This window comes from Sceloporus occidentalis, unplaced genomic scaffold (genome assembly GCF_023333645.1).
Source record: "Sceloporus occidentalis isolate IW3139 unplaced genomic scaffold, rSceOcc1.0.p SCAF_6, whole genome shotgun sequence".
NCBI lineage: Eukaryota > Metazoa > Chordata > Lepidosauria > Squamata > Phrynosomatidae > Sceloporus > Sceloporus occidentalis.
The window spans coordinates 118,137,568-118,162,939 of NW_028316986.1; the positions used below are offsets into that span (position 1 = coordinate 118,137,568).

A 25,372-nucleotide genomic window follows, 5' to 3' on the forward strand; every position below is an offset into this window, starting at 1 on the left:
TTAGAAACATGTGATATTAAACTACTGGAGTCCATTTCAGAAGCTAGTCTTTCTAAGAAAGGCTGTTTTGAAGGCACCAAGAAAGGCTTAAGGTCCAAAAATGCACTCTTGTTACTGTACTGACTCTTACCTGCCCCTAGGCTCTGGAACTCCCTGCCCAGGGAGATCAGAATGGCTCTCTCCTTGATGGCCTTCTGCCGGCAGATGAAGACCTACCTGTTCACACAGGCTTTTAAGGAATTGCTATAAGGACAGGCTGGGGTGTTGGACCAGTTTAAAAATTTGATAGCGTTTTTTCTCTCTATATAGTTTTATCTTTTTAAAATGTTTTATTCTTTTAATAACTATCTGTTTTAATATAATAATTTAATTCCTTTTTAATGTACCTTTTTTTAAAAAAAATGTTTTTAATTGTACTGTTTTTAATGCCGTCAAGCCGCTCTGAGTCCCAGTCCTGGGAAAAGAGCAGGATACAAATAAATGTAATAAGAATCAGAGGCCCACAAACTGTCCACTCTGGCTGCAAACAGTCCTGCAGATGTTCATCTGTGTAATTATGGATTAAGAATATTCCTGAATTCTTTTTCTCCTGTTCCCTACAGCTTCCTTGTACTTGTGCACCACCACCTCAGCAAAGACAAATGATGGGGATGGATACTAGCTACAGTGATGGGGAGGTGAATGAACTGGGACAGTATGTATCTGAAAATGGGGATAAACAAGACAGAATGATGGTCCAGCTGGCACTTGGTTCAGAAAGGAATTCAACCAGGAGGAAAAACCAGAGATACAGCAGCATGAGGATTGATACCCATGCCATTGATAAGTATTCCAGAATAATATTCCCAGGGGCATACATTTTATTTAATCTGATATATTGGTCTATTTTTTCATAGTTCTACTTTTTTCTTTAGCCGGTTGCATGTGGTACATGCATTAACTGTTTAAAACTGGCATCAAGCAAACAAATTCTACATTCAAGACAGTTTAGTGTTCTTGGACTGACAATGTTTTATAACTCTATTATAAAGTGGTGGGGAGTGGAGAAAAAAATTGTGCAACAAAGGGGTTTTTGAATAGTACTTTTATTTTAAATGGCATGATTCACCATTTCTAAGTACACAACACAGTAGATGTGGCTATTAAGATAAGAGGACCTGTTCAATTTCTCCTTTTGAAACTATTAGTTTTTGCACCGGTATTCCAATTACAGAAATCAACGATGTTAATATTTTTTTCCATTTGTATATATATATAATATTGTAAAATTTTATTTATGTAAATAGCTAAGACTGCGTATCTACATATTCTATGATATATTAAGACTCAACAAAATTATAAATGTCTTTTTCTATTACATACACGTTTCTTTCATTCTTGCTAATCACTTCTCGATACTTATGACATCACTCTTTCAAAAAGCCCATCAATCTCCTTACTGTATCACCACCTGTACCCAAACTGAGCGCTATCCTGCAAGTTGTTCCACAGGATTTTGTAGTGGAATGACACTAAATTTAAGCATTATAAAGACTGAAGTACAATGTTTAAATTTAAATATTTTTAAAGCAACAATGCAGACTTTGTACTGCATGTTGCTGAAACAGTAATTACAGTATTCACATTGTTGAATAAACTGTTCTCAGTATAATACTGTACATGAAGTAAGAATGCTATAGAAATTGTAAGTATGCCAACTACTCTGTTTAACTAAACCTCTTTTTACATCCATGCCTTATGTCCAACACTATATCATGCTGGCCCTCTGCAGTGGTGTGGCACTGTCAAAAACAGTGAAGCAAGAAGAACTATAGCCTGCAGAAGAATTGGGGAAAATGCAAAAGTCACCTCTCCTCCCTTTGCACTGGTAGGAATATTTTATACAGAACCCCACTTAAGGAGTGGTTCCCAATGGCAGGGGGGGGGGGGGAACACAAGCATTTGCACTTGGATGTGATCAAACATCTCTACAGTATAAATGATTGAAATGTTATTAGTGCAAGTTGTATTTACAAGCTGAATGACAATGGGTGAGATGCTGGTGTATCTCAGCCTTCTTAGGCAGTTTTAGTGTAAAGAGTGCAACCAAATAAAGAACTAAGTTTTTCCCTATAAAATCTGAAATTGCCAACAGTCCTTATGCTTCAGATCCAAGTATGTCTTAAGTCATTAAAAGGTTTTGGTCCTTTTTTCTGGAATGAACATCTTACTATAAAACCACAAGCCAAAGAATTTTTAATTGTTGGTAATATATCTTAAGTACCCAGCACACTGCAAATGTTAAACCAGTCAACCCTGTGCTGAGTACATAGCTGATTACTGCTAAGATCAAGGTTGTCCCACTTCTCACAATTCCTTGGTCAGAAATTTTCTTTGCATACTTCAGTAATCTTGTGCTTCTAGTTTTGTTTGTCTGAAATCATCTTGGACTTGTTGTAGCAGTCCTGGTCTAAAGATAACATCTAGTGCAGTCATTGCCAAAGCTTTAGCTGTACGCAAGGCATACTGCTGTGCTTCTTCTGACCCTGAAGATATATAAAGATTCCAATTAGGATAGTTACCAATCTACAGTTCATCGCTTTCTACCATAGTAATTTTTAGAGAAGCAAATTGTCTACTCACCTGCAGCCACAGTGAACTGCTCAGTATGATTCAGAGCATCTGAACCAATATAGAAATAAGGATGAATTCCAGGAACAACATAGGAAACATTCCCAAAGTCAGTGGAACCTGCACCAGTAAAATATGCCAACAAGATTTCAATGATTGGCCAATTTAAACATAAACATGGGAATTTAAACCCCATAATTTAAACATAAAACCTTAAACATAAAATGGCTCCTCCCTCCTTAACAGTCATCTTTCGGCCTGTGAGGGAGAGAATAGGTTGGCCCAGCTCCATCAGGGCTAGCCTGAAGAAGCAGAGCCCTCCCTCCAGTCCATCTGCCTTGGTCCAGGCCTCAGAGGGAGAGAAGAATGCTGAACCTGATCCCCTCCCTCCCTCACCATTTCCTTCTCCTTTTGTGTTGAGTCTTTTTAGATTGTAAGCCTGAGGGCAGGGAACCGTCTTTATCCCCTCTGTTGTAAGCTGCCCGGATTCCCAGGGATTGGGTGGCATATAAATAAATCCTATTATTATTATTAAAACCAAACCTTATTAAAAACTCCTCCTCCCAATATTCTTCTGAACAGAAGAGGTGCTAGAACTGCTTGGTGACAGCTGAAGTCAACAATAAAACTTGTAGTAGAACTAGGCCACAACTTGTTACTAAAAGGAATTCTAATAAACTAGGGGTTTTAAAAAAGCCACATAACAACAATACACATTTCCTTGTCTCCAAACAAGGCAGATCAACAATGTTCATTCAAGAAAAATTAATTATTTGTAAACAGCTTGGTCAAACATTTTGTTCAATATTACACCTTGGGTGAGCTGCTCTTTTGCCCTCTTTATTCTAAGGAGGAAGATACATGCCTTCCACATTCCACAAGCAAAATCAGCATCCAGTATTACCTAATGAAGTAGACGAGATAGCTTTGTCTGGAAACTCCATCCCAAGCCTCTTTCCATTTTCCACATAAGCTTGTTCCAGACTTTTATTTTGAAGCACATTGTAATAAACTGGAATGTCACTTCTTATTTCTACCTAGAAAATTAAAATACAGATATTAAGATCTATATAGTGATTTAGTGATGCTTAAACTCAAAGTGAACAAACCTTAACTTGTAATGGTTACTTTAGACCTTTAAAAATAAATCCAGAATATATCAACTACCATACTGTTATTTTAACAAAGGCAGCAACCCATCAAGGAAGCTTCAATGAACCAAATTTTAAAAAAGCCATCTTTGCCTTCAGTGGCAAACTATATATCATTATCTCACCATCACAGCTTCAGATAAAACTCATCTTACTTTCCATCTTCAAAATTGGTGGCAGTTGAAGATTCAAAAATTACAAACACAGTCCAACCACCAAATCCACAGGATTGATAAATGCAATGTCATTTACCCACATCTGGGGGGGGGGGGGGAGGGAGGGAGAAGGTCTCTCTAGGCACCGGGAGGTCCTCCAGCATGATTGTATGGTAAACTCCAGCAAAAAATATAGCATTTGTCATTATCTGCAATTTTTGCTATCCACAGCGAGAATGGGAACGTTTCCCCCATGGATACAGGGGTCAGACTCATAGAGCAGTACTGAATAAAGACTTTGGAGGACTAAATGCATAAAGAACCAATAGGATGTAGTTGTTTCAGTGTTGGACTATTACTCTGGAGGCCAGGGTTTGAATCTGCACAGAGACATGGAAACTCACTGGGTGACCTTGGGCAAGTCGCTCTCTCCCAGCCTCAGAAAAAGGCAAAAGCAAGCCCCCTCTGAACACATCTTGCCAAGAAAACCCTATGACGGGTTCATGTCAGGGTCACTGTAAATCAAAAATGACTTAAAGGCACACAACAAACAGGTATAAATATTAATGGAAGTGAAGTTGAATGCTTTCATATCTGGCATCCATAGTATCTTGTGGGTTTTTGGGGCTGTGTATTCCTCGTGTTTGATGAGCATCTGTGGCTGGCATCTTTAGAGAATGCATTCTCTAATAGATGCCAGCCACAGATGCTCACAAAACATCAGGAATATACTGCTCCAGAACACAGCCACATAGCTTTAAAAAGAAAAACCTAATGGAAGTATTCAGTTGACCAAAGGCTCTTACTGTGCATCCTGTAGCAAGTGCTGCAGCCTTGAAGCAACTCTCAGCTTTCTCTGTAAGAATTGACAATTCCTTCAGCAGCGGAGTACGCAAGTAAAATTCAAGTTCTGTGAAAGGAGGTATAATATTGGGCCTCTCTCCACCCATTTTTATTATGCCTAAAATATAAGAGCCAACTTATTTTTAGGAAAAGATTGCATAGCAATAAGAACACCAATCTTTCTGGTTTAACAAGTGTTTCATTATCAGTGTGATTAATATCCTCAAATTTTACATTTCCAAGTTCTTGATTTAGAAAATTAAAATTGAATTCCACTTGAATTTCATGAGCAATTGTAGTATTGTGTCATATGCATTTATTACAGATTGATTTGTTGATCTTTTTTGAGAAAGTCTGCAACCAAATGATGATTCCGGCTGTAATCTCAGGCCCATAAACAGCAGTTTATATAGCTCACCATGGAGTCTCCAGGTTGGTTTTATTTGTTGCCTTAAAACTGACAGATTGTTGTATGCAAGAACAGCAGCATCTAATGCATTTACTCCTTCCCAAGGGTAAGCAGCAGCATGAGATGCTTTTCCATAGTATTTCACAGTCACTCTAGGAAACAAATATCAACTTGGTTTGTTCAGACTCTTAGAACCGAAGAGCATGAATTCTTAGAAGTACAGAAAATATATCCTTTTGCTGCTGGACATAAATACAATAATATCCAAAATCCACACAACAGCAACACCTTTATTGGGACAACTAAAAATGCACAAAATACAACAAAGCTCCATTGGCTTCCTCAGCAGGCAAAGGTGTTAAAATCATACAGGAGCAGAAGAAAAAATGATGTTCAAGTCACAGGCTTACATTTTGTCAAGATGTTGTTTTTGTTGTCAGTTAAGATGGTCTGGAGGGATATCAGTGCAGGAATAGGACACTCTTTTTATTGGCCGTGTGGGCACTGTGAGACAAATCCGGCCAATAAAACTTTAACTCCATTAGCAAAAGAAAAAGTAACCCCCCCCCCCTTGAGTGCCAGTCCATTTCTGTCCTGGGTGAAACTACCCATCTCTACCTCACAAAAAGAACACTGAATTTCAAGAAAAATCTGGAAAATTTAGGTTTTGTATAGATAAAATCTGCCAAATGCAGTCCCAATAAAAAAAGTTTTGTCTTTGTTAGAGGCAGACACTTCAAAGAGTTAAGTCCCAGTCCCTTGGCTTCCTCTTCTTTAAGGTTTTCTGTTGTGGCTAAAATCTGGTCTCCTCCAATCCAGAAAACATCCTCCAGAACCCACATGATGCATTTTGTGGTCCTGCATGATTTATTGTGTGCCTTTTTGTGAAAGGCAGGTATAAAGCTGTTGTCTAATGAAGTAATTCAAATTTTCTAGCTTTTAAAATCACTATTGTTTCAATACAAGTCTGGATGATATCTATCCACTTTTGGGGAACTGTGAGTTTCCACAATCTCCTTATAATGGAATCAGAATCTTTCAGCTGTATTATGGTGACTTAACCTGTCTCTATAAACTACCATCAGCCCTCTGTATCCACAGATTCTTTATCCATGGATTCAAGTATCCACAGCTTGCAAATTTTTTTTAAAAAAATTGAATTCCAAAAAATAAACATGGATTTTTCCATTTTATATAATAAGTTAGTAAGTTTATACCATTTTACTATGCCATTGTATTTAATGGGAATTGACTATCTATGGATTTTGTTATCCACAGGGGGTGCTGGAACCAAATCCTAGTGGATACCAAGGGTCCACTGTACTCATTAGGATCATGGTACATACTTAAAGAACCAACATTGCTCTCCTATTGTTTTTGTGTGCCTTCATGTTGCTTCCAACTTACAGTGACCATAAGGCAAACATATCAAGAGGTTTTCTTGGCGGGATTTGTTCATGGGGTGTTGCCTTTGCCTTCCTTGGAGGCTGAGAGAGAGTGACTTGCCCAAGGTCATCCATGACTAAGAAGGGATTCCAACCCTGTTCTTGAGAGCCCTACTCCAACGCTCAAACCACTAACTTTTATTCAACAAACCTTTTAATAGTATTGTAATATATTACAACGCATTATCTGGTTGTTCTTTTTATATGCTGGCCTCATACTTTGTATGTGGTTTTCTGGGTGTTTGTTTATTTATTTAAGCCTTGCAAACCACACAGGAATCAGTCTGGTGAAGCATAAAAATGTTCTCAACAAATAAAATCTTATCTAAAAGAGTAACAGAAAAGAAACAGCTTACTTACTGACGATCTGCCATAGCAGGCTTATAAGGGAGGTCTTCTTGAAACGGATGAGCCATGAACACAACGTCCAGATCCTCAAAAGCACCAGCTTTAATGAGGACGGCTTTGCCTGCTCCCCCTTCTTCTGCTGGCGTCCCCAGGACACTGATCTAGGAAGAAGGACAGCAGCAATGAAGCTCTCATCTTGAACTGTTCACAGAGATTCAGGACTGCTCTTGATCAGGGCATACTTTGCTAAATATGGAGAAATGGATCGGTTCCCAGTTGTCTGAGAGGCCAGCAGGCAAGGCTGCATCGTATCACCCTCGGTTTAACAGATTTGTAAAACAGGATTAGATGTGGGGAAAGGAGGCAGGGAAATGTAACACAGACTTGGAACACTTACTGAAGGAAGTCAAGGCAGAAGGTGCAAAGGCAGGCTTACGGGGTACATTAAGACAACAAATATTATGACCGCAGGCAAAATGAATAATTTTCAAAGTGATGATGACATTGAAACAGTTCCAATGTTCTTCCATAGCTTGGCTCAAGGGTTAATCAGAGCAGAGACTGATTAACTGACCATAGCACTGTCCTGAAGGAGCTACAAATTCTCTCCAGGAATCTCTATGTCCTCCAGGGCAACTCTGTGGCCACCGTCCGACAGAGACTGACCATAGACTGCCCTGGAGGAGCTACAAAGGCCGAGTGGAGTGTTCCCTCTGGGAATCTCTATGTCCTCCAGGGCAACTCTGTGGCCACCGTCCGACAGAGACTGACCATAGACTGCCCTGGAGGAGCTACAAAGGCCGAGTGGAGTGTTCCCTCTGGGAATCTCTATGTCCTCCAGGGCAACTCTGTGGCCACCGTCCGACAGAGACTGACCATAGACTGCCCTGGAGGAGCTACAAAGGCCGAGTGGAGTGTTCCCTCTGGGAATCTCTATGTCCTCCAGGGCAACTCTGTGGCCACCGTCCGACAGAGACTGACCATAGACTGCCCTGGAGGAGCTACAAAGGCCGAGTGGAGTGTTCCCTCTGGGAATCTCTATGTCCTACAGGGCAACTCTGTGGCCAACGTCCGACAGAGACTGACCATAGACTGCCCTGGAGGAGCTACAAAGGCCGAGTGGAGTGTTCCCTCTGGGAATCTCTATGTCCTCCAGGGCAACTCTGTGGCCAACGTCCGACAGAGACTGACCATAGACTGCCCTGGAGGAGCTACAAAGGCCGAGTGGAGTGTTCCCTCTGGGAATCTCTATGTCCTCCAGGGCAACTCTGTGGCCAACGTCCGACAGAGACTGACCATAGACTGCCCTGGAGGAGCTACAAAGGCCGAGTGGAGTGTTCCCTCTGGGAATCTCTATGTCCTCCAGGGCAACTCTGTGGCCAACGTCCGACAGAGACTGACCATAGACTGCCCTGGAGGAGCTACAAAGGCCGAGTGGAGTGTTCTCTCCAGGAATCTCTATGTCCTCCAGGGCAACTCTGTGGCCAACGTCCGACAGAGACTGACCATAGACTGCCCTGGAGGAGCTGCAAAGGCCGAGTGGAGTGTTCCCTCTGGGAATCTCTATGTCCTCCAGGGCAACTCTGTGGCCAACGTCCGACAGAGACTGACCATAGACTGCCCTGGAGGAGCTACAAAGGCCGAGTGGAGTGTTCCCTCTGGGAATCTCTATGTCCTCCAGGGCAACTCTGTGGCCAACGTCCGACAGAGACTGACCATAGACTGCCCTGGAGGAGCTACAAAGGCCGAGTGGAGTGTTCCCTCTGGGAATCTCTATGTCCTCCAGGGCAACTCTGTGGCCAACGTCCGACAGAGACTGACCATAGACTGCCCTGGAGGAGCTACAAAGGCCGAGTGGAGTGTTCCCTCTGGGAATCTCTATGTCCTCCAGGGCAACTCTGTGGCCAACGTCCGACAGAGACTGACCATAGACTGCCCTGGAGGAGCTACAAAGGCCGAGTGGAGTGTTCTCTCCAGGAATCTCTATGTCCTCCAGGGCAACTCTGTGGCCACCGTCCGACAGAGACTGGCCATAGACTGCCCTGGAGGAGCTACAAAGGTCGAGTGGAGTGTTCTCTCTGGGAATCTCTATGTCCTCCAGGGCAACTCTGTGGCCACCGTCCGACAGAGACTGACCATAGACTGCCCTGGAGGAGCTGCAAAGGCCGAGTGGAGTGTTCCCTCTGGGAATCTCTATGTCCTCCAGGGCAACTCTGTGGCCAACGTCCGACAGAGACTGACCATAGACTGCCCTGGAGGAGCTACAAAGGCCGAGTGGAGTGTTCCCTCTGGGAATCTCTATGTCCTCCAGGGCAACTCTGTGGCCAACGTCCGACAGAGACTGACCATAGACTGCCCTGGAGGAGCTACAAAGGCCGAGTGGAGTGTTCCCTCTGGGAATCTCTATGTCCTCCAGGGCAACTCTGTGGCCAACGTCCGACAGAGACTGACCATAGACTGCCCTGGAGGAGCTACAAAGGCCGAGTGGAGTGTTCCCTCTGGGAATCTCTATGTCCTCCAGGGCAACTCTGTGGCCAACGTCCGACAGAGACTGACCATAGACTGCCCTGGAGGAGCTACAAAGGCCGAGTGGAGTGTTCTCTCCAGGAATCTCTATGTCCTCCAGGGCAACTCTGTGGCCACCGTCCGACAGAGACTGGCCATAGACTGCCCTGGAGGAGCTACAAAGGTCGAGTGGAGTGTTCTCTCTGGGAATCTCTATGTCCTCCAGGGCAACTCTGTGGCCACCGTCCGACAGAGACTGACCATAGACTGCCCTGGAGGAGCTGCAAAGGCCGAGTGGAGTGTTCCCTCTGGGAATCTCTATGTCCTCCAGGGCAACTCTGTGGCCAACGTCCGACAGAGACTGACCATAGACTGCCCTGGAGGAGCTACAAAGGCCGAGTGGAGTGTTCCCTCTGGGAATCTCTATGTCCTCCAGGGCAACTCTGTGGCCAACGTCCGACAGAGACTGACCATAGACTGCCCTGGAGGAGCTACAAAGGCCGAGTGGAGTGTTCCCTCTGGGAATCTCTATGTCCTCCAGGGCAACTCTGTGGCCACCGTCCGACAGAGACTGGCCATAGACTGCCCTGGAGGAGCTACAAAGGCCGAGTGGAGTGTTCCCTCTGGGAATCTCTATGTCCTCCAGGGCAACTCTGTGGCCAACGTCCGACAGAGACTGACCATAGACTGCCCTGGAGGAGCTACAAAGGCCGAGTGGAGTGTTCCCTCTGGGAATCTCTATGTCCTCCAGGGCAACTCTGTGGCCAACGTCCGACAGAGACTGACCATAGACTGCCCTGGAGGAGCTACAAAGGCCGAGTGGAGTGTTCCCTCTGGGAATCTCTATGTCCTCCAGGGCAACTCTGTGGCCAACGTCCGACAGAGACTGACCATAGACTGCCCTGGAGGAGCTACAAAGGCCGAGTGGAGTGTTCCCTCTGGGAATCTCTATGTCCTCCAGGGCAACTCTGTGGCCAACGTCCGACAGAGACTGACCATAGACTGCCCTGGAGGAGCTACAAAGGCCGAGTGGAGTGTTCCCTCTGGGAATCTCTATGTCCTCCAGGGCAACTCTGTGGCCAACGTCCGACAGAGACTGACCATAGACTGCCCTGGAGGAGCTACAAAGGCCGAGTGGAGTGTTCCCTCTGGGAATCTCTATGTCCTCCAGGGCAACTCTGTGGCCAACGTCCGACAGAGACTGACCATAGACTGCCCTGGAGGAGCTGCAAAGGCCGAGTGGAGTGTTCCCTCTGGGAATCTCTATGTCCTCCAGGGCAACTCTGTGGCCAACGTCCGACAGAGACTGACCATAGACTGCCCTGGAGGAGCTGCAAAGGCCGAGTGGAGTGTTCCCTCTGGGAATCTCTATGTCCTCCAGGGCAACTCTGTGGCCAACGTCCGACAGAGACTGACCATAGACTGCCCTGGAGGAGCTGCAAAGGCCGAGTGGAGTGTTCCCTCTGGGAATCTCTATGTCCTCCAGGGCAACTCTGTGGCCAACGTCCGACAGAGACTGACCATAGACTGCCCTGGAGGAGCTACAAAGGCCGAGTGGAGTGTTCCCTCTGGGAATCTCTATGTCCTCCAGGGCAACTCTGTGGCCAACGTCCGACAGAGACTGACCATAGACTGCCCTGGAGGAGCTACAAAGGCCGAGTGGAGTGTTCCCTCTGGGAATCTCTATGTCCTCCAGGGCAACTCTGTGGCCAACGTCCGACAGAGACTGACCATAGACTGCCCTGGAGGAGCTACAAAGGCCGAGTGGAGTGTTCCCTCTGGGAATCTCTAGGTCTTTCGGTGCAACGTTGAGTTAAAGTAGAGAGACAGATGTGTCCTAGAGCCAATGAAGCCCCAGCTCTCTCTGGAGGCCCCAGTGGCTGGACTCAGAGCGCTGTACTTCGGAGGCATCAGGAGGAGACAGGGCTGGCTGGGAAAGGCTTGGAGAGGGAGGGGCTCAGGAGGGAACCGGGAGGCCCAGAGTCCGCAGCGCCTGAGAAGGCTTGCAGACAGCGGGGCCTCCCGGAGGCCTCCCCTCCACAGGGCCCCATTCAGCCACAGCGGAATTGATAATGGCAGCTAAGAACAAGACTTACTAAAGACACAACTCACATTTCCTGACCCACAAGACGTACTTCCTTTGTGTCCGGAGAGTCACAGCCCCCGTCCCCGGGCTCACCTTGACGGCGGGGGCGGGGTGCCCCCCTTGTGGCTGGGGCTGGGTCCCCTGGAGGGCGGCCCTGACTCCCAGGGCGGCGGCGGCGCCCACTTCGGCGATGAGGTTGTGTCCGCAGGCGTGGCCCAGGCCGGGCAGGGCGTCGTACTCGCAGAGGAAGCCCACGCGGAGCACCGGCCCCGGGGAGGAGGAGGACGAGGAGGCGGCCTCGGGGGAGGCAGCAGCAGCAGCAGCATCCTCCTTCTCCTCCTCGCCGCCGCCGCCTCCTGCTCCTCCGGGGCCCCACTGCCACTCCGCCCGGAAGGCCGTCTCCAGCTTGTAGCTCCGCTGCACCCGCCACCCGCCGCAGCCCGAGAAGAAGCCGGCCAGCGCCTCGTGGGCCCGACGCTCCTGGTAGGCCAGCTCCGGCGCCCCCCAGATCTCCCGGCTCAGCCCCCACAGCCGCCCCGAACACGCCTCGATCCCGCACGAGGCCCGGCGCTTCAGCTCCTCCAGCAGCACCGGCGCCATTCTCTCTTCCCCAGCACTGACTTCGCCTCTCCAGGAGCTCCTCGCCCGCCTCGGCTCTGAAAGGCGGCGTTCAAACTCCCGCCGTTATCAAGGCACGACGCCCCGCCCCTTTCCGCCCCGAGCGCAAGGGTTCCTGGGGAGTGTAGTTCTCTGATTCAGGGACGCAGGAGAACGTCCGCCACGTCCCGAGGCCCGCCTCTCTCTGGTCACGTGGTCTCGCAGGCGCCCTGGCTGGCCAAAGACACTTTATATATAGCTGCCCCTTTAAAAGACTTTGGACTTCAGCTCCCAGAAGCCCCAGCCATGTTGGCCAATAGCCTGGGATTCTGGGAGCTGACGTCCAAAAGCTTAAAGAGGCAATTTGTGGACCACTGCTTTAGAGTGCAGTAAAGACCTAAGCTGCTTGTTGTTGTCGTTGTGGTTGTGTGTCTTCAAGTCGTCTCCCACCCATGCTGACCCTGAGGGGAAGCTATCGTTCTTTAAAATTACATTGCAAAGGGGAATATACAAAATAATAACATACAAAATAGCCATCAAATTTTGTTTTCCGAATCTACGTAGTATTTACAATGGACTCCCCACGTTCCTCCCAGTTTGTGTAAACCTTTGACACTCAAATCTTGCTTTCTTCCATTCAAAAGTAATATTTTAACCACTTTTTAAACAATCCTTTTGTGTATTTAAAAATCTAGCTTTAACTTATTTTGATCACTCTGTCTCAATTCACACAATTAGCATCTTCAGAAATCTAACTTTACCTTCTCACATCAGGAGGGCTTTCTTGGCAAGGTTTGTTCGGAAGAGGTTTGTTTGTCATGGCTTTCCTCTGAGGCTGAGAGAGTGTGACCTATTGCCCAAGGTCACCCCAGTGGACTTCATGGCCAGCATTAGTGAGGCAGCAGCATGTGGCGGTTTCATCATTGGACTGAGACTCTAGAGGTCAGGGTTCAATTCCCAGTTAGGCCATGAAACCCACTGGGTGACCTTGTGCAAGAGGTCACACTCTCTCAGCCTCCTCAGGGGAAGGCCATGGCAAACCTCCTCTGAACAGATCTTGCCAAGAAAACCCAACAAACAACACACCACCCTAAACTATTCAACCTTCATGCAGAATTAGTGCAAGGTAGCATTTGCTTCTTTGCAGAGATTTAGAAAGCTCCGACAACCCTTAGAAAGCCTTTTGCAAACTGAGTTGCAACTTTGTTGTTTTTGCATGCCACCAGACCACCTGTTGCTCTTTCGGTTACCGTTTGCTTCTTTGTTAGTTGTTGTTGTGCGCCTTCAAATCATTTCTAATTTATGGCAACCCCTATCATGGGGTTTTCTTGGCAAGGTTTGTTCGGAGGAGGTTTGCCATTGCCTTCCTCTGAGGCTGAGAGCAGGTGACTTACGCAATAATAACCTGCTTTTTTTGCAGTTGTATTGTAAACAGCCAGAAACAATTGTGAAGAGACAAATAAGTACAATGGACCCTTTTCATACGCTGGGGTTTCGTTCTAAGATCCCCCGTGGATAACAAAATCTGTGGATGCTCAAGTCCCATTAAATATGACTTAGCAAAGTGGTGTCTCTTATAAAAAATAGAAAATCAAGGTTTGATATTTGAAATTTATACTTTGTTTGGAACATTTTCAAACCGTGGATGCTTGAATCCATGTATAAGCAGGGCCACCTGTATTTAAAGATACCGCTGTTTGAAGGCCTTTCTGCCTTTTGTGGCCATATTTGCTGACAGCAGTTGACCTTTGACAATGTGGAATGTGGCTGAGTATTTAACAAATCATAGCAAAGCCCTTGCTTTGGCAAGCTGCCCTGCCTGGTTAAATGCTGCTTTCAAAGCATCACAGACATAATCCCAAAAGAGCATTATTTTATCATCTGAGCAATTTTTGGTCCTCCAGAGCTTCTGTAGTTTTGTATTCCCTAGAGCGCCATTTCCCAGAGAGCACAAACTCTTGTGTCACCATAGTTTTTTGTGGGTTTTTGGGCTATGACAAAATGTTTGTGCTAAATCAAAGATGTTGACAGGGCTGCAGCTGAAACTCTTGCCAAATTTCTATCACTATGTAAAGTTGTAGCCCTAAAGATATTTTTTCACAAAATGCATCCACACAACTTGTTTCACACTTTGTAAAACACATTGTTTTACCATTTTCTACACTTTTACAATGAACTCACTGGAACCTTGTTCTAAACTGGATCAGTTTATAATTTGGGGATGAAGACCATACTGTCATTTCCTTTTATGTTGTCTATGCATCCACACTGCAGAAATAATCCAGAAATAATTCTGGGAATTCCATAACTACCTGAGCCATGGTAGTTAAAGTGGTGTCAAACTGGATTATTTCTAAAGTGTCAATGCAGCCTAGAACAAATCTTGCCAAGAAAGCCTTAAGTCGTAAATTACTTTAAGGCACACAAGCAGAAAGAACTTTTTTTGCTGCTGTTGTTACTCCTAACCCAGCCCTTTATCCCATATGAGAGTTGAGCAATTTCTGTGCTGCAGAAAGCAACTCCATGTGTTGATTTTGTTTGTCTTTGAGTGGATTAATGCTGGACCACGTAATTGTCTCTCTCAGTATGAGCCTTCCATGTTTTTATTAAGATCAACACTCAGGCCCTTTACATATACTGGCCTGTAGAGACCTGCTGTGTATCTACTTGCCCTAGAACTCATTCCATACGTTTATGACTGATGCCCACATGTTGTTAGCATGGTACTCTAGTGTTTTATGGTTTTGATGTTAATTGCTTTGGTTGCTTTAGATGAACCATAAATACTTTTAACTGTCTATGTCTTCTTCTTGAAGTATACACAGGATACGCAACAGCAAAATGACCTTGATAGCACTATGCTAGATACCACCTAACATAACTGCCAGCACCTGAACTTGTTGTTGTTGTTGTGTGCCTTCATCATTTCTAACTTATGGTGACCCTAAGGCAAAGTTCTCATGGGGTTTTCCAGGGCTGAGTGTGTGGCTCGCCCAAGGCCACCCAGTGGGTTTCCATGGCCGAGCGGGGAACTGAACCCAGTCATAGTTTAATGCTCAAACCACTTGAACGACAGATGGCCCTCTGTATCCACACATTCAAGTACCCATGGCTTGAAAATATTTTTAAAATATATAAATTCCAAAAAAGCTTTATTTTGGCATTTTATGCTAGGGCCACCCTTTTACTATCCATTGTATTTAATGGGACCTCAACATCCACAATTTTCGGATGGGGGGCCCTGGAACTAAACCCCAGTGGATACCTAGGGCCCAGTGTGCTTAAGAGATATGCAGATTATTAGAAGTTGCCTTTTACAGCAAGGAAACAATGTTAACTCTAGATAAAGTGACCGGATAACACTTATTTTAAAATCACTTCACTGGCTCCCTATTAGTTTCCAGGCACAATACAGTCGGCCCTTCTTACACACGTATTTTTTATACACGGATTTAAGCATACACGGTTTGAGAATGTTCCAAAAAAGTATAAATTTACCTTGATTTTCCATTTTTATAAGGGACACCATTTTGCTATGTCATTATACTTAATGGGACTTGAGCATACACAGATTTTGTTATACACAGGAGATCTTGGAACCAAACCCCAGCGTATAACAAGGGTCCACTGTATAAGGTGTTGATTATTACCTTTAAAGCCCTACATGGCCTGGGTCCAACCTATTTGAGGGATCGCCTACTTCCATATAATCTGCCCCGCATCCTCAGATCCTTTTAAAGACTAGACTAACTGCAACCCCCCAGAGGTCTTCTCTGCTACTGCCCCCGAATTTTGGAACAGCCTGCCAGACAAGATCCATCAAATGACCAATTTAGACAGCTATATAAAAGCTGTCAGGACGGATCTCTTCTGGCAGGCCTTTCCTGAATAAACTTCCCGGTCAAAGAAAGAACGATTACCCCCTTCACATCAGATACAATACTGTCACGTTGTCCATGTTGTTTATGTTAATGAGATATTTTAAAACTTCGATTTTAATTGTATTACATTTAATTCTTTTTTAAAGGGGGGATATTATATTATTAATGTAATTTTGGTAAGGATATTTTAATTGTTAAGCCACTTTGTTTTCTTACAGAAATGCAGGGTAGAAATAAAAGTTTTATTATTTATTTATTATAAATACAAATATATTTCAAATTACCAATCTATTGTCTTAATTCAATTGGCTGGTTGAAAGTCTTGGCAGGAAATACTAATTATGAAGCATCCTTACCCCAAGATAGATGAGCATGTTAAGTAATACTGGTCCCATTCATGTTAAGAACCTCTACTTCAACATCTCTCCCTAGAGTTCAGCACAAGAGGCAGTGAGATGTTCCTAACACTAGTTAATCAGAATCTACTGAATCAGGAATTAACAAAGAGGAGTTCCTTTAATACACGGCATTGTGTTAAAACAAATAACCCTATAGTTCTGTATCTCCCCAATGTATTTATTACAAGGACTAAAGTAGACCATTCACAGTGTTGTTTTTCCTCCCAGTGCCCTACCCCTTATGTACATTTATTTATTGAATTCTCACCACATAACTGAGGACTACTACACAATATACAAGCCAAATGTTTTATTTTTTTTTACAATCCAGCATACCAGTAAACAGCAAATTAAATTATAAACAGCATACCAGTAAAACTGAGTGTACAAAATGAAAACGACAGTCCATCGGCTGTGGCTCACCAAAAAGGTGGGGAGAAAAATAATGCTTAGCCAAAGTACTTTACACCAATAATTCATAAGTGTAACTCAAGTGTTTATTCAAATTAAAAAATCCGTATTACAGATGGTACAGGAAACCATTTTAACCCATAAATGTATATTTTCGTAAGGAGGTGAAATAACACTACAAAATACATCTGCAAAGCTAAGCATTCAGAATTTTTTTAAAAAAATAATCCAAGACTTGAAATGCATTTGTGTACATATTTCAGCCATTATATTTTTTAAACTGAACTATCATTAAACTACACATTTTACCACTCTTTCTCTACTTTTTTTGTTTTTCAAAACTGAATATAACAGATTCAAGAACATACAGGATTTTGGAAAGCAACAGTAGCCATGATGCTAAGAAGCAGATATACAACTGCAATACATTTGCAGCTTAGGAGTAACATTGTAAAAATGTTTATCCTGGGTCCTTGAATCAATAAAACATCTTTTTATTGTGAATCTGCACTAAGGAAAGCTTCCAAACTGTCAGTGATCTTCATCCATTCACATTACAGCAACATTCTAACATTCAAGAACTTCACAGTATATAGAATATACGCAAATGGCACAGTGGTGGAGAGGCAAAACCACTGTATAGTATGAGTTGAGGTTGTATAAAACATGGAAAGAGGCACTGTGACAAAACTGAAGTGGACTGAAGTGGCACTCTCTCCATGTTCTGTTTAATGCAATGTGTTTAATGTAACCTATGGCTTTCTTTGCAAAAAGGTTGTCCATACTGGAATATGAATTCAGAGACGCAGCCATGTTAGTCAGAAATATCAGTATGCAAGGGATCATATAGCACCTTTGATACTAACTGTCCGAAAGAGTGTCAGTATAACCTTTTGTATATTTGTTTTACTTTCTCAGATGCTCCATGCATCAGAGGAAGCAGACCAAGTGTTACGAAAGCCTATGTTACAATTTCTTTCTCATAGTTAGTCTTAAAAATGCTACAAGATCCCTTTGCATACTGGATTATAACATCATTGCATAAATACTGGATGGAAAGGCTGAGGTTGGAAAACTGAAAGCAGAATGTTATTAAAATAATTGTGTGCTGTTAGAATTCTGAAAAGTTATTAGGCAATACATTCAGAAATTACAAAGTTCATAATATAAACTAACAGGACATCTTTGCCTCAGCAGAAAACACACCCTGAGCCAACAAAAGCTACTGAATACTCACTTTTCTACTCCTACAAATAAGGGGCATCTCCAAGGCTGAACTACCTTGAATATTCTCTCTGGCCCTCATGCCAAAAACATGTAGACACTATTACCCATGTAAATGTTCCATCCAACTACCATCCTTACCATGGCAACCTCCTTACAGCATGATTGTTTTAATCTCTTTTACCTACTGTGCTGTATTAAGAAAAAAGAGGGATAGGTATTTTGTCCTCTCTCATGAAAACTGCAAGATCAGAGACTTCTTTCTGACTGATCAAATAACAATCAAGCATTTACATCCATTTTCCAAATAAAAATGAATTTATTTAAAGCCTCATAAGGAAAACTCATTAGATTGTCTTACTTAGGGATAAGTCTGCCCATAGCCAATTACAGAAAATCACCCTAAATCTAATTTTACATTCTGGTTCATATAAGAAAAACAGTCTGAGAAGATGTGCTCCAGGAGATGATGATGATGATGATGATGATAATATTTTATTTATATCCTGCCTCTCTGGTTGGATTCTCCTCCCAAACTAGGTGACTGTTAAGAAAAAAAAAATCAAAATATTGCTCATAGTAGGATTTAGCAGTTGTCATCTAAGGCAGTGCTAGTCAAAATGCTGGTTCGGAAGCCTTTTGATGACAGTCTGTGGCAGGTTTCAGAAAAGAAACAGTTATAGTGATTGGACACATATATGGTAGTGTTCCCTGGCACATTAGAAAATTAGATAGCATAAGAAGCACTAATCTAAGATACATTCTTTTCTCTTAAATTGCTTTTAATATAACTTAGACCCAATGGGCCAACCTTTGCTGCTTTAGAACCTTTCAGTCTAACGCTTCGTGAAGCTGGAAAAGCAACTGTTGTCATCTGCAAGAGGTCTCCTTGAGACAGTCAGCCATTCTACAGGAAGGTAGAAATGCATGTTTTACTACTTTCCATACACCTTGCTTATGTAACAAACTGCATGCCTAGACCATCTAAGCAGAATCCCTCTAGCCATCAATAACGTATTTGGAATCAAATCTAGTGTCAGTCCTTTCCAGAGTTGATTCAATAAAACCAGTGGGACACAAGTTAGTCATGCCCAACAAATTCAATTAACTTCAGAGGGTCTATTCAAGGTATGACAAATACTGAATTCCACTCTTGGTTCACCTTTGTTATATGGATGGGGAACCTTGACAAGAGTTTTACGAGGTTCTGGTCTTGGCTAGTGTGGATGCTGATGATTTCCTATTCCTGCCTGCATTTGTTTCAAAGGGAGAAGCAGCCTTCCAGAGCCTCCTTTCATTTGCTGGTAAGATAAACATAATGCAAAATCTATTTAACTAGATGAAGGCATTTAAAAAAGGTTAAAGAAGATAACAGTTTGGCCAGGTTAATTATGACCTCTTTTTTTTAGCTTAAAAGAGCAAATTACTAAGCATTACTTCTCTTCAGTTATATATATTAAATTTTCATAGTTATATAAATCAATTTACTTGCATGGGATTTCTGCTTTTGCATAAACCAGGAAAGCAGTGTTTAAGAAAACAACAGAGGGCAATAAAAAAAGAAAAAAGCTTCTCTTCTTTCGACATCACAAACTGTAGAAAAATTCAACACTACAGTTCATTATTTTTTTAAAAAGCAACCACCTTCACCTTGTCTTCAGTATCCGCTAAATAGTGTTAAGTAGCTGTAAAATAGTCCAACACAAGTCTTTATAATGACTAGCGTTGACATAATATTGTCAGTGTATATACATTTGTGTAAGTGAACATAGGTGCTTCAATCAGAAATACAAATACATCAAGCCCTGTTAAGTTTGTTAATGCTTTATCTATTTTGTTAATCTCAGCAAGTGTAATATATCCATCAAAACCAAGTTTTGCTATTGAAGGGAATGAAATGTGGGTTCAAGACTTTTTATTGGACTGAGTCAGGAGAGAATATCAAGTATCTTATTTTTTCTAAGAAACCTGTCTAAACCACTCAGTGGGGAAATGTTTACTGTCTAGAATACAAACTGTGTTGCAGCTATTTTTCTTCACAACACAGTAACAACTGAATTGTCACGTTTTGTTTAAGTACACAAGAAACCAAAGAACAATTTAAGACATCTGATCACATAGTATGCACCCAAAACCAAAAGACACACATAGTACTTTTATCAGTCCAAAAGTTCTATTTTACTTCAATATCCTACTCAGAGTGGCCAATCAGAGGTTTTTGAAAAACTCACAAGCAGGATTTGAAGTAGCAGACTTCCTTTCCAGCTCCTCAGGAATTGGTCATCAGAGTGAATCTGAGAAATTTCATATACCTTTCTTGACTAACAGCTATAGCTAATTTTATTCTTCATGAATGTGTCTAATCATTTCTTAAAGCCATCTAAGTTGGTGACACTTGCCACATCTTGTGAAAGCAACTTGCAAAGTTCAACAAAGCTATGCAAATAAGTACTTCCTTTGAAAATCTCAATATAAAACTGCTACTTTAAACCAACACTCCCTAACGAAGCAACTAGATCTTTAGAGTTAGCATATTATGAAATATGACATACTTCATCACAACTTAATCTAGAAATAGTAAGTGTGTACCTGGAAATAAGAGAAGTACCTTGTCTATGGATTTTTATTTGACGGCATAACTTCAGATTGAACACCCTCTGTCTCTGGACATCAGAATACAAACTTCTGATTTTTTAAAGATCTACGGCTCTATCCTTTGGGAGTCACTTTTACCCAATTTGCATGGGAATATAACAATATATATATTTGAAAGGGCCATAAACTTTAAAACAGGTTCTTCAGAAAAAACATCTCATCATTTTACAGAGCAAAACAATGATGCAAATTATGTTATAAACTGCAATACTAACCAGAAGACTAGTATAGAGATGCACTTAGCTTAGATCAGAAAACCTCAAGTATTTTAGGCCCTCAAGCAGACACCTTCAATGGGCCTCCTTAACTTGAAATATGTGAGCTATGCCAACAGTGCATTTGTTCCTCTTTATGTTTGGGATGTCATAAGCAAAGAAAGAATAATAGTATCATAATGGTGGATTCTCGAAATGCTAACACCAGTTTGGCACAATTTCCTTGTTAAAAATGTTCATGAGGTATCTAAGATACTGATGAGAACATGCATGGGCTTCTCCACTCCCTTTCCAGATTCATATGTATCAGCAACGTATGTCATTCTGGATACTGGATAGAAGGTGATGGCCAAAATGATCAAATTACAGAATAAACTATTTTATAAAAGAATATAAATTTGAAATGCAACAAATCATTTTATCTTATCTCTTTCACAATATACATTATAAAGCAAAAGACTCAAAAATTAAGTTTTTAAACTGTAGTTTGAAGGTTCCCTATACTGTATTTGCACAAGAGTTTGGATTCTATACAGTATCGTTAAGGTTAAACATTCTCCACCTAGTTGTATGCCTTGAAGTCATTTCTGACTTATGGCAACTCTAAGGCAACCCTAGCTTGGGATTTTCTAGCCAATTTTTTTTAGACGAGCTTGCCTTTGCCTTCCGCTTGAGGATGAGAGAGTGTAATTTGCCCAAGGTCACCCAGTGAGTTTTCATGGCTGAGTGGAGATTTGAACCCGTCTCCAAAGTCATAATTCAACACGCAAACCACTACACTGTGCTGGCTCAACTATTCCACACCTACTCCTTTAATTTCTCAGTCAGTTTCTAACAAGAGAGATTATCCACTGCTTTTATCACATTTTTTCCCACAGAAAAAAAAATATTTGGGGCTTTCAGTTTAAGAGGTATGCTTATTCACTCACTTTTATACATGTTGATTTCTTCGATGTAGTTGACCCTCTATTTTTGCAGGGGATTGGTTATGCCCCCCCCCCGCAAAAATGGACTTGCCTATATTCAAGCCCCATAGGCTTGAATGGGGCGTGTGCCTGAGAGCGCATGTGGGGTGTGTGCCATGGGGGCGCAGCCCATTGAAAATACTGGAGGTCACCCCTCTGTGAATATTCAAGACTGCGGACCTGGAGGGGTGACTGTATATGCAAAATTACTAAGGGATACATATGGTCAAAAATTGTGCAGAAGAAGGGATCAGGAGTCTACTCGTGTTCAAGATGAAATGGTTACAAGGATAGTCTTTCAGAAATATTTAAAGGATTCAAAGTGGAAAAATGTTGAAATGGAGCTCCAACTTGCAAGAATGAGACACTGTAAGAGTGGAAACCATTTGTAAAAGGATGATCTGGGTACATTATGAAAACATCACAGAACCTTTATCCCTCTTTGCAAAAGCCTCATTTCAAATGCAGACAGATTTATCAAGTCGATTACCTTTTCCTGATTGATTGTATTTGGTTTTGCATATTGTAAGTTAAATATGCAACATTCGTCATTATTTCATGTCAAAAGCATAGTTACTATGACAACAGCCCAACTCTCCTTTTAAACCATTACATAAGCAATTCAAAAATCAGCTTGAAAAAGTCTGCAATGCTCAGACATTAAGCATATTTTCAAGCACTACAGATTACTATATAATTTTATCTGCCTAATTAAGACAGCTAGATGATATAAGACCAATAATTTTTTGTAAAAGTACACTGAGGTTTTCAGTTGCACCATTTGAAATGTCAGCATCTCTCCAGCTATTAAGCATTCAGTTCACACAAACTGTAGAGCTTCTTGTGATTTTAAATTTGCAACATGTGGCACTATTTCAATGTGATGCACATGCTGCTCCAATGCCAAGGATAGGCCCTTTCCCATGTTCAGGGATATGTAGAAGGGCTTCTTCTTTCAATTTCACCATTCTGAAATCTTCTCTGACTTTTTCTAACAGGTCTGGCTTGAAAATGACATCCAAGGCAGTCATAGCTAATGCTTTTGCTGTCCGCAAGGCATAGAATTGAGCTTCTTCTGACCCTAGAGGTAAATAAAGCCACACCAGGACAAAATGGATTAAATGAACTGCAACAATCATGCCTCTCAGCTACAAACATACTATAAGCGTAGCTTTGGAGGTTGGAGAATCTGAAGAAACTGTTCTTGCTGTGTTCGATACTATGTGAAACAGTACTTTGCCACTTCCAAGACATCAGTAAAGTAACCTATACACGTCTGTAGTGAGCTGAGCCTTTGCCATGAGGCAAAATTCTTGTTAGATCATAGCTAAACATTAACAGCTATCCAGGGGCATGAAAGGGTTCATTTGTATTAGTGACTTTGTTGGATATGCTTTGCAGTTTGGGGCTGTGAAAACACACGAAGACTGAGAACAGACTGGGGAGTGATCCCCCCCGTACTTCTAACCTGCTAGCACGGTTGTCATAGCTATTGGGGGTCACGCACACACCCACTTTGATTTTCTTTGTTTGCTTCTGCACTATATGACTCTTGGGAGTCCATTGGCTTCACTGAGGGGGAGCACTCCAGTTCAAGCGTTTCCCATACATTCTGGAGATGGGGAATCTGATCACCAGCTGAGGGACAGTCTGAGTAAAAGTTGTTTTGGGGCCCAATTCTTTTATCGGCTGTATGGGGATACTGGATCTTATCAGCAAAAGGGCTGGAATGCTTCTCTGCTACATACCATCTGCTGCATCATTTACCACCAATAAAGCTTGTGTTACAGCAGCAAAATGTGTCAGTATCTAGTACTGAAAGAATCCTTGGAGATGCCTAGAACTGCATCCAATTTTAGATTAATAAGCATACTCAGTCTTGGACAAGTGAATCACTCTCATCCTAAAACAGCTCCAAGTGTGTGTTGTGGAGGCAATATAAATTACTTTACATCTTTGATGAAAGAACAGAATCCAGATTTAAATGAGCAAATAGCTCCATGTCAGACAAGGAGCTGGGCATATTGATTATCTAGTGGGTGCTAAGACTGGACAGGAGGGTACGTTGTGAGTCTTTTCAATTCCATGATTTTTATTTATTTTATTTTACAGTTTTGTACATTACAATTTGAGATGGGGTTCATTGAATCCCTTTGCAATGCCCTTTAGTGCGTTTCTCCTACTGCTTATATAATGCTGGGCACCTGGCTAATTTACTGAAAAGTTTTTCCCCACTCTCTTCCACCATTTTCTCTCCTGACTCCTCTCTCTCTTCCCAACTCTACCCTTCTGCTTTGCAGCCATCTCCTTCTTCAGCAAATGACACACATACAGGGATATAGCAAGATAATAGTTTGGAGCCAAAAGGTACTGCTAACTAAATCCCTGCCTTCCACCACTGTCTAGCATGACAGAAAGAGATGAGTTTAACAATAAAGACCTGATCTTTGAAGTGGAGATGCCACAGAATGAACTTGGAGTGGGTTAGTATCTTGTAACTAAAACTAAATACATCATTCCTTACTAACCTTTAACAACACCCTTTATTCATCTTTAATAAACAATGTGTTTGAAGGGTGAGTGAAGGGTACATGTGAGTGGGGGTGGCTGAAGATAGAAAGAGGAGAATAGACTTGCAGAACAGTGACAAAACATATTAAGACATCATACTTCAGGACTGTTTGTTTCCAAACTGATCGTTTTAAAATGTTGGGCTCACATCATCCCAAGCTCAGGTTGGGAGAAGGTAATTTTACCAAGAAAAGGGGCACTTTTGAAGGAACAATAACCAAATGTGGCTCAGGTTTAACAGTAACAACTTTCTTGCTATTTAATCTAATCTAATAATCTGTTCTGAAAATTACCACCTAAAATAACAAAGTACTGTACTGGGTATTAACTGAATTAAATATTCTTGGGTACCAGTGTTAGTGACAACAAACTAATCTTCCAAACTTCATGACTATCATCAACAAATTAATTTTCAACCCTAATTTTCCAAGTTCTGCTCCATGTCATTTTTACCGTAGTGTTTCCCAGTTCACATACACTTAAAATACACCAACCTGCAGCTGCTGTATACTGCTCAGTATGATTCAGTGCATCCGAGCCAATATAAAAGTAAGGATGAATCCCAGGAACCACAAAGGAAACATTTCCAAAGTCAGTAGAACCTAGGGAGATGCAAGACACTTCAGTAGTTTATCCAAAAATATGCTATATAGCATAAAACAATGTGTAAAAAATCCAGATTATATAACAAGAAATCAGACAGAATTGTGCAAATGTCTAATTCCATATATTTATAGGCTCATCACATTAGAAAAGGAAGAAGAAACAGAGCAGGAGAGTGCCGGCTTTCTTCGTGCCTCTCCAAATGCCATTGCAGCACTTGCATTCTCTTTCCCAAGAACGATGGTTGTAAAAGTGTGCCTTTTGTCAGATTATTCCATTATGACAATAGACACACTTGTT

General features: G+C 42.3%; 2 protein-coding genes and 1 pseudogene across 9 annotated transcripts in view; 1 reads left to right on the forward strand and 2 right to left on the reverse strand.

The window, feature by feature from the left end:
• Positions 1-6,762, forward strand: part of LOC149311302 (gamma-aminobutyric acid receptor subunit rho-1) — an 81,599-nt gene extending 74,837 nt beyond the window's left edge. For 2 of the 4 annotated variants that reach the window (XM_089530752.1, XM_089530748.1), the window contains exons 10-12: positions 603-1,867; positions 5,085-5,191; positions 6,447-6,762. In XM_089530752.1, coding sequence (XP_089386878.1) covers positions 603-896 — 294 coding nt within the window. In that variant the 3' untranslated portion in view covers positions 897-1,867; positions 5,085-5,191; positions 6,447-6,762. Of the gene's footprint in view, positions 1-602; positions 2,410-3,460; positions 3,594-5,084; positions 5,192-6,446 lie in introns of those variants that run through there. The other 2 variants (XM_089530751.1, XM_089530750.1) reach the window with 2 other exon arrangements.
• LOC149311303 (peptidase M20 domain-containing protein 2-like) lies at positions 1,748-12,189 on the reverse strand (annotated as a pseudogene). The gene is made up of 8 exons (XR_016281697.1): positions 11,646-12,189; positions 6,974-7,122; positions 5,178-5,320; positions 4,723-4,877; positions 3,515-3,647; positions 2,623-2,730; positions 2,382-2,525; positions 1,748-1,815 (listed from the first exon to the last, which is right to left on the reverse strand). The product of XR_016281697.1 is annotated as a peptidase M20 domain-containing protein 2-like (transcript).
• A 4,534-nt stretch (positions 12,190-16,723) lies between these two features.
• PM20D2 (peptidase M20 domain containing 2) overlaps positions 16,724-25,372 on the reverse strand; it is a 28,212-nt gene continuing 19,563 nt past the window's right edge. Inside the window, exons 6-8 of one of the 4 annotated variants that reach the window (XM_089530756.1) lie at positions 24,964-25,071; positions 20,653-20,801; positions 18,885-18,970 (exon numbers count right to left, since the gene is read on the reverse strand). In XM_089530756.1, the coding sequence (XP_089386882.1) occupies positions 20,773-20,801; positions 24,964-25,071 (137 nt within the window). In that variant the 3' untranslated portion in view covers positions 18,885-18,970; positions 20,653-20,772. Of the gene's footprint in view, positions 18,971-20,652; positions 22,980-24,963; positions 25,072-25,372 lie in introns of all 4 variants that reach the window. The other 3 variants (XM_089530754.1, XM_089530753.1, XM_089530755.1) reach the window with 3 other exon arrangements.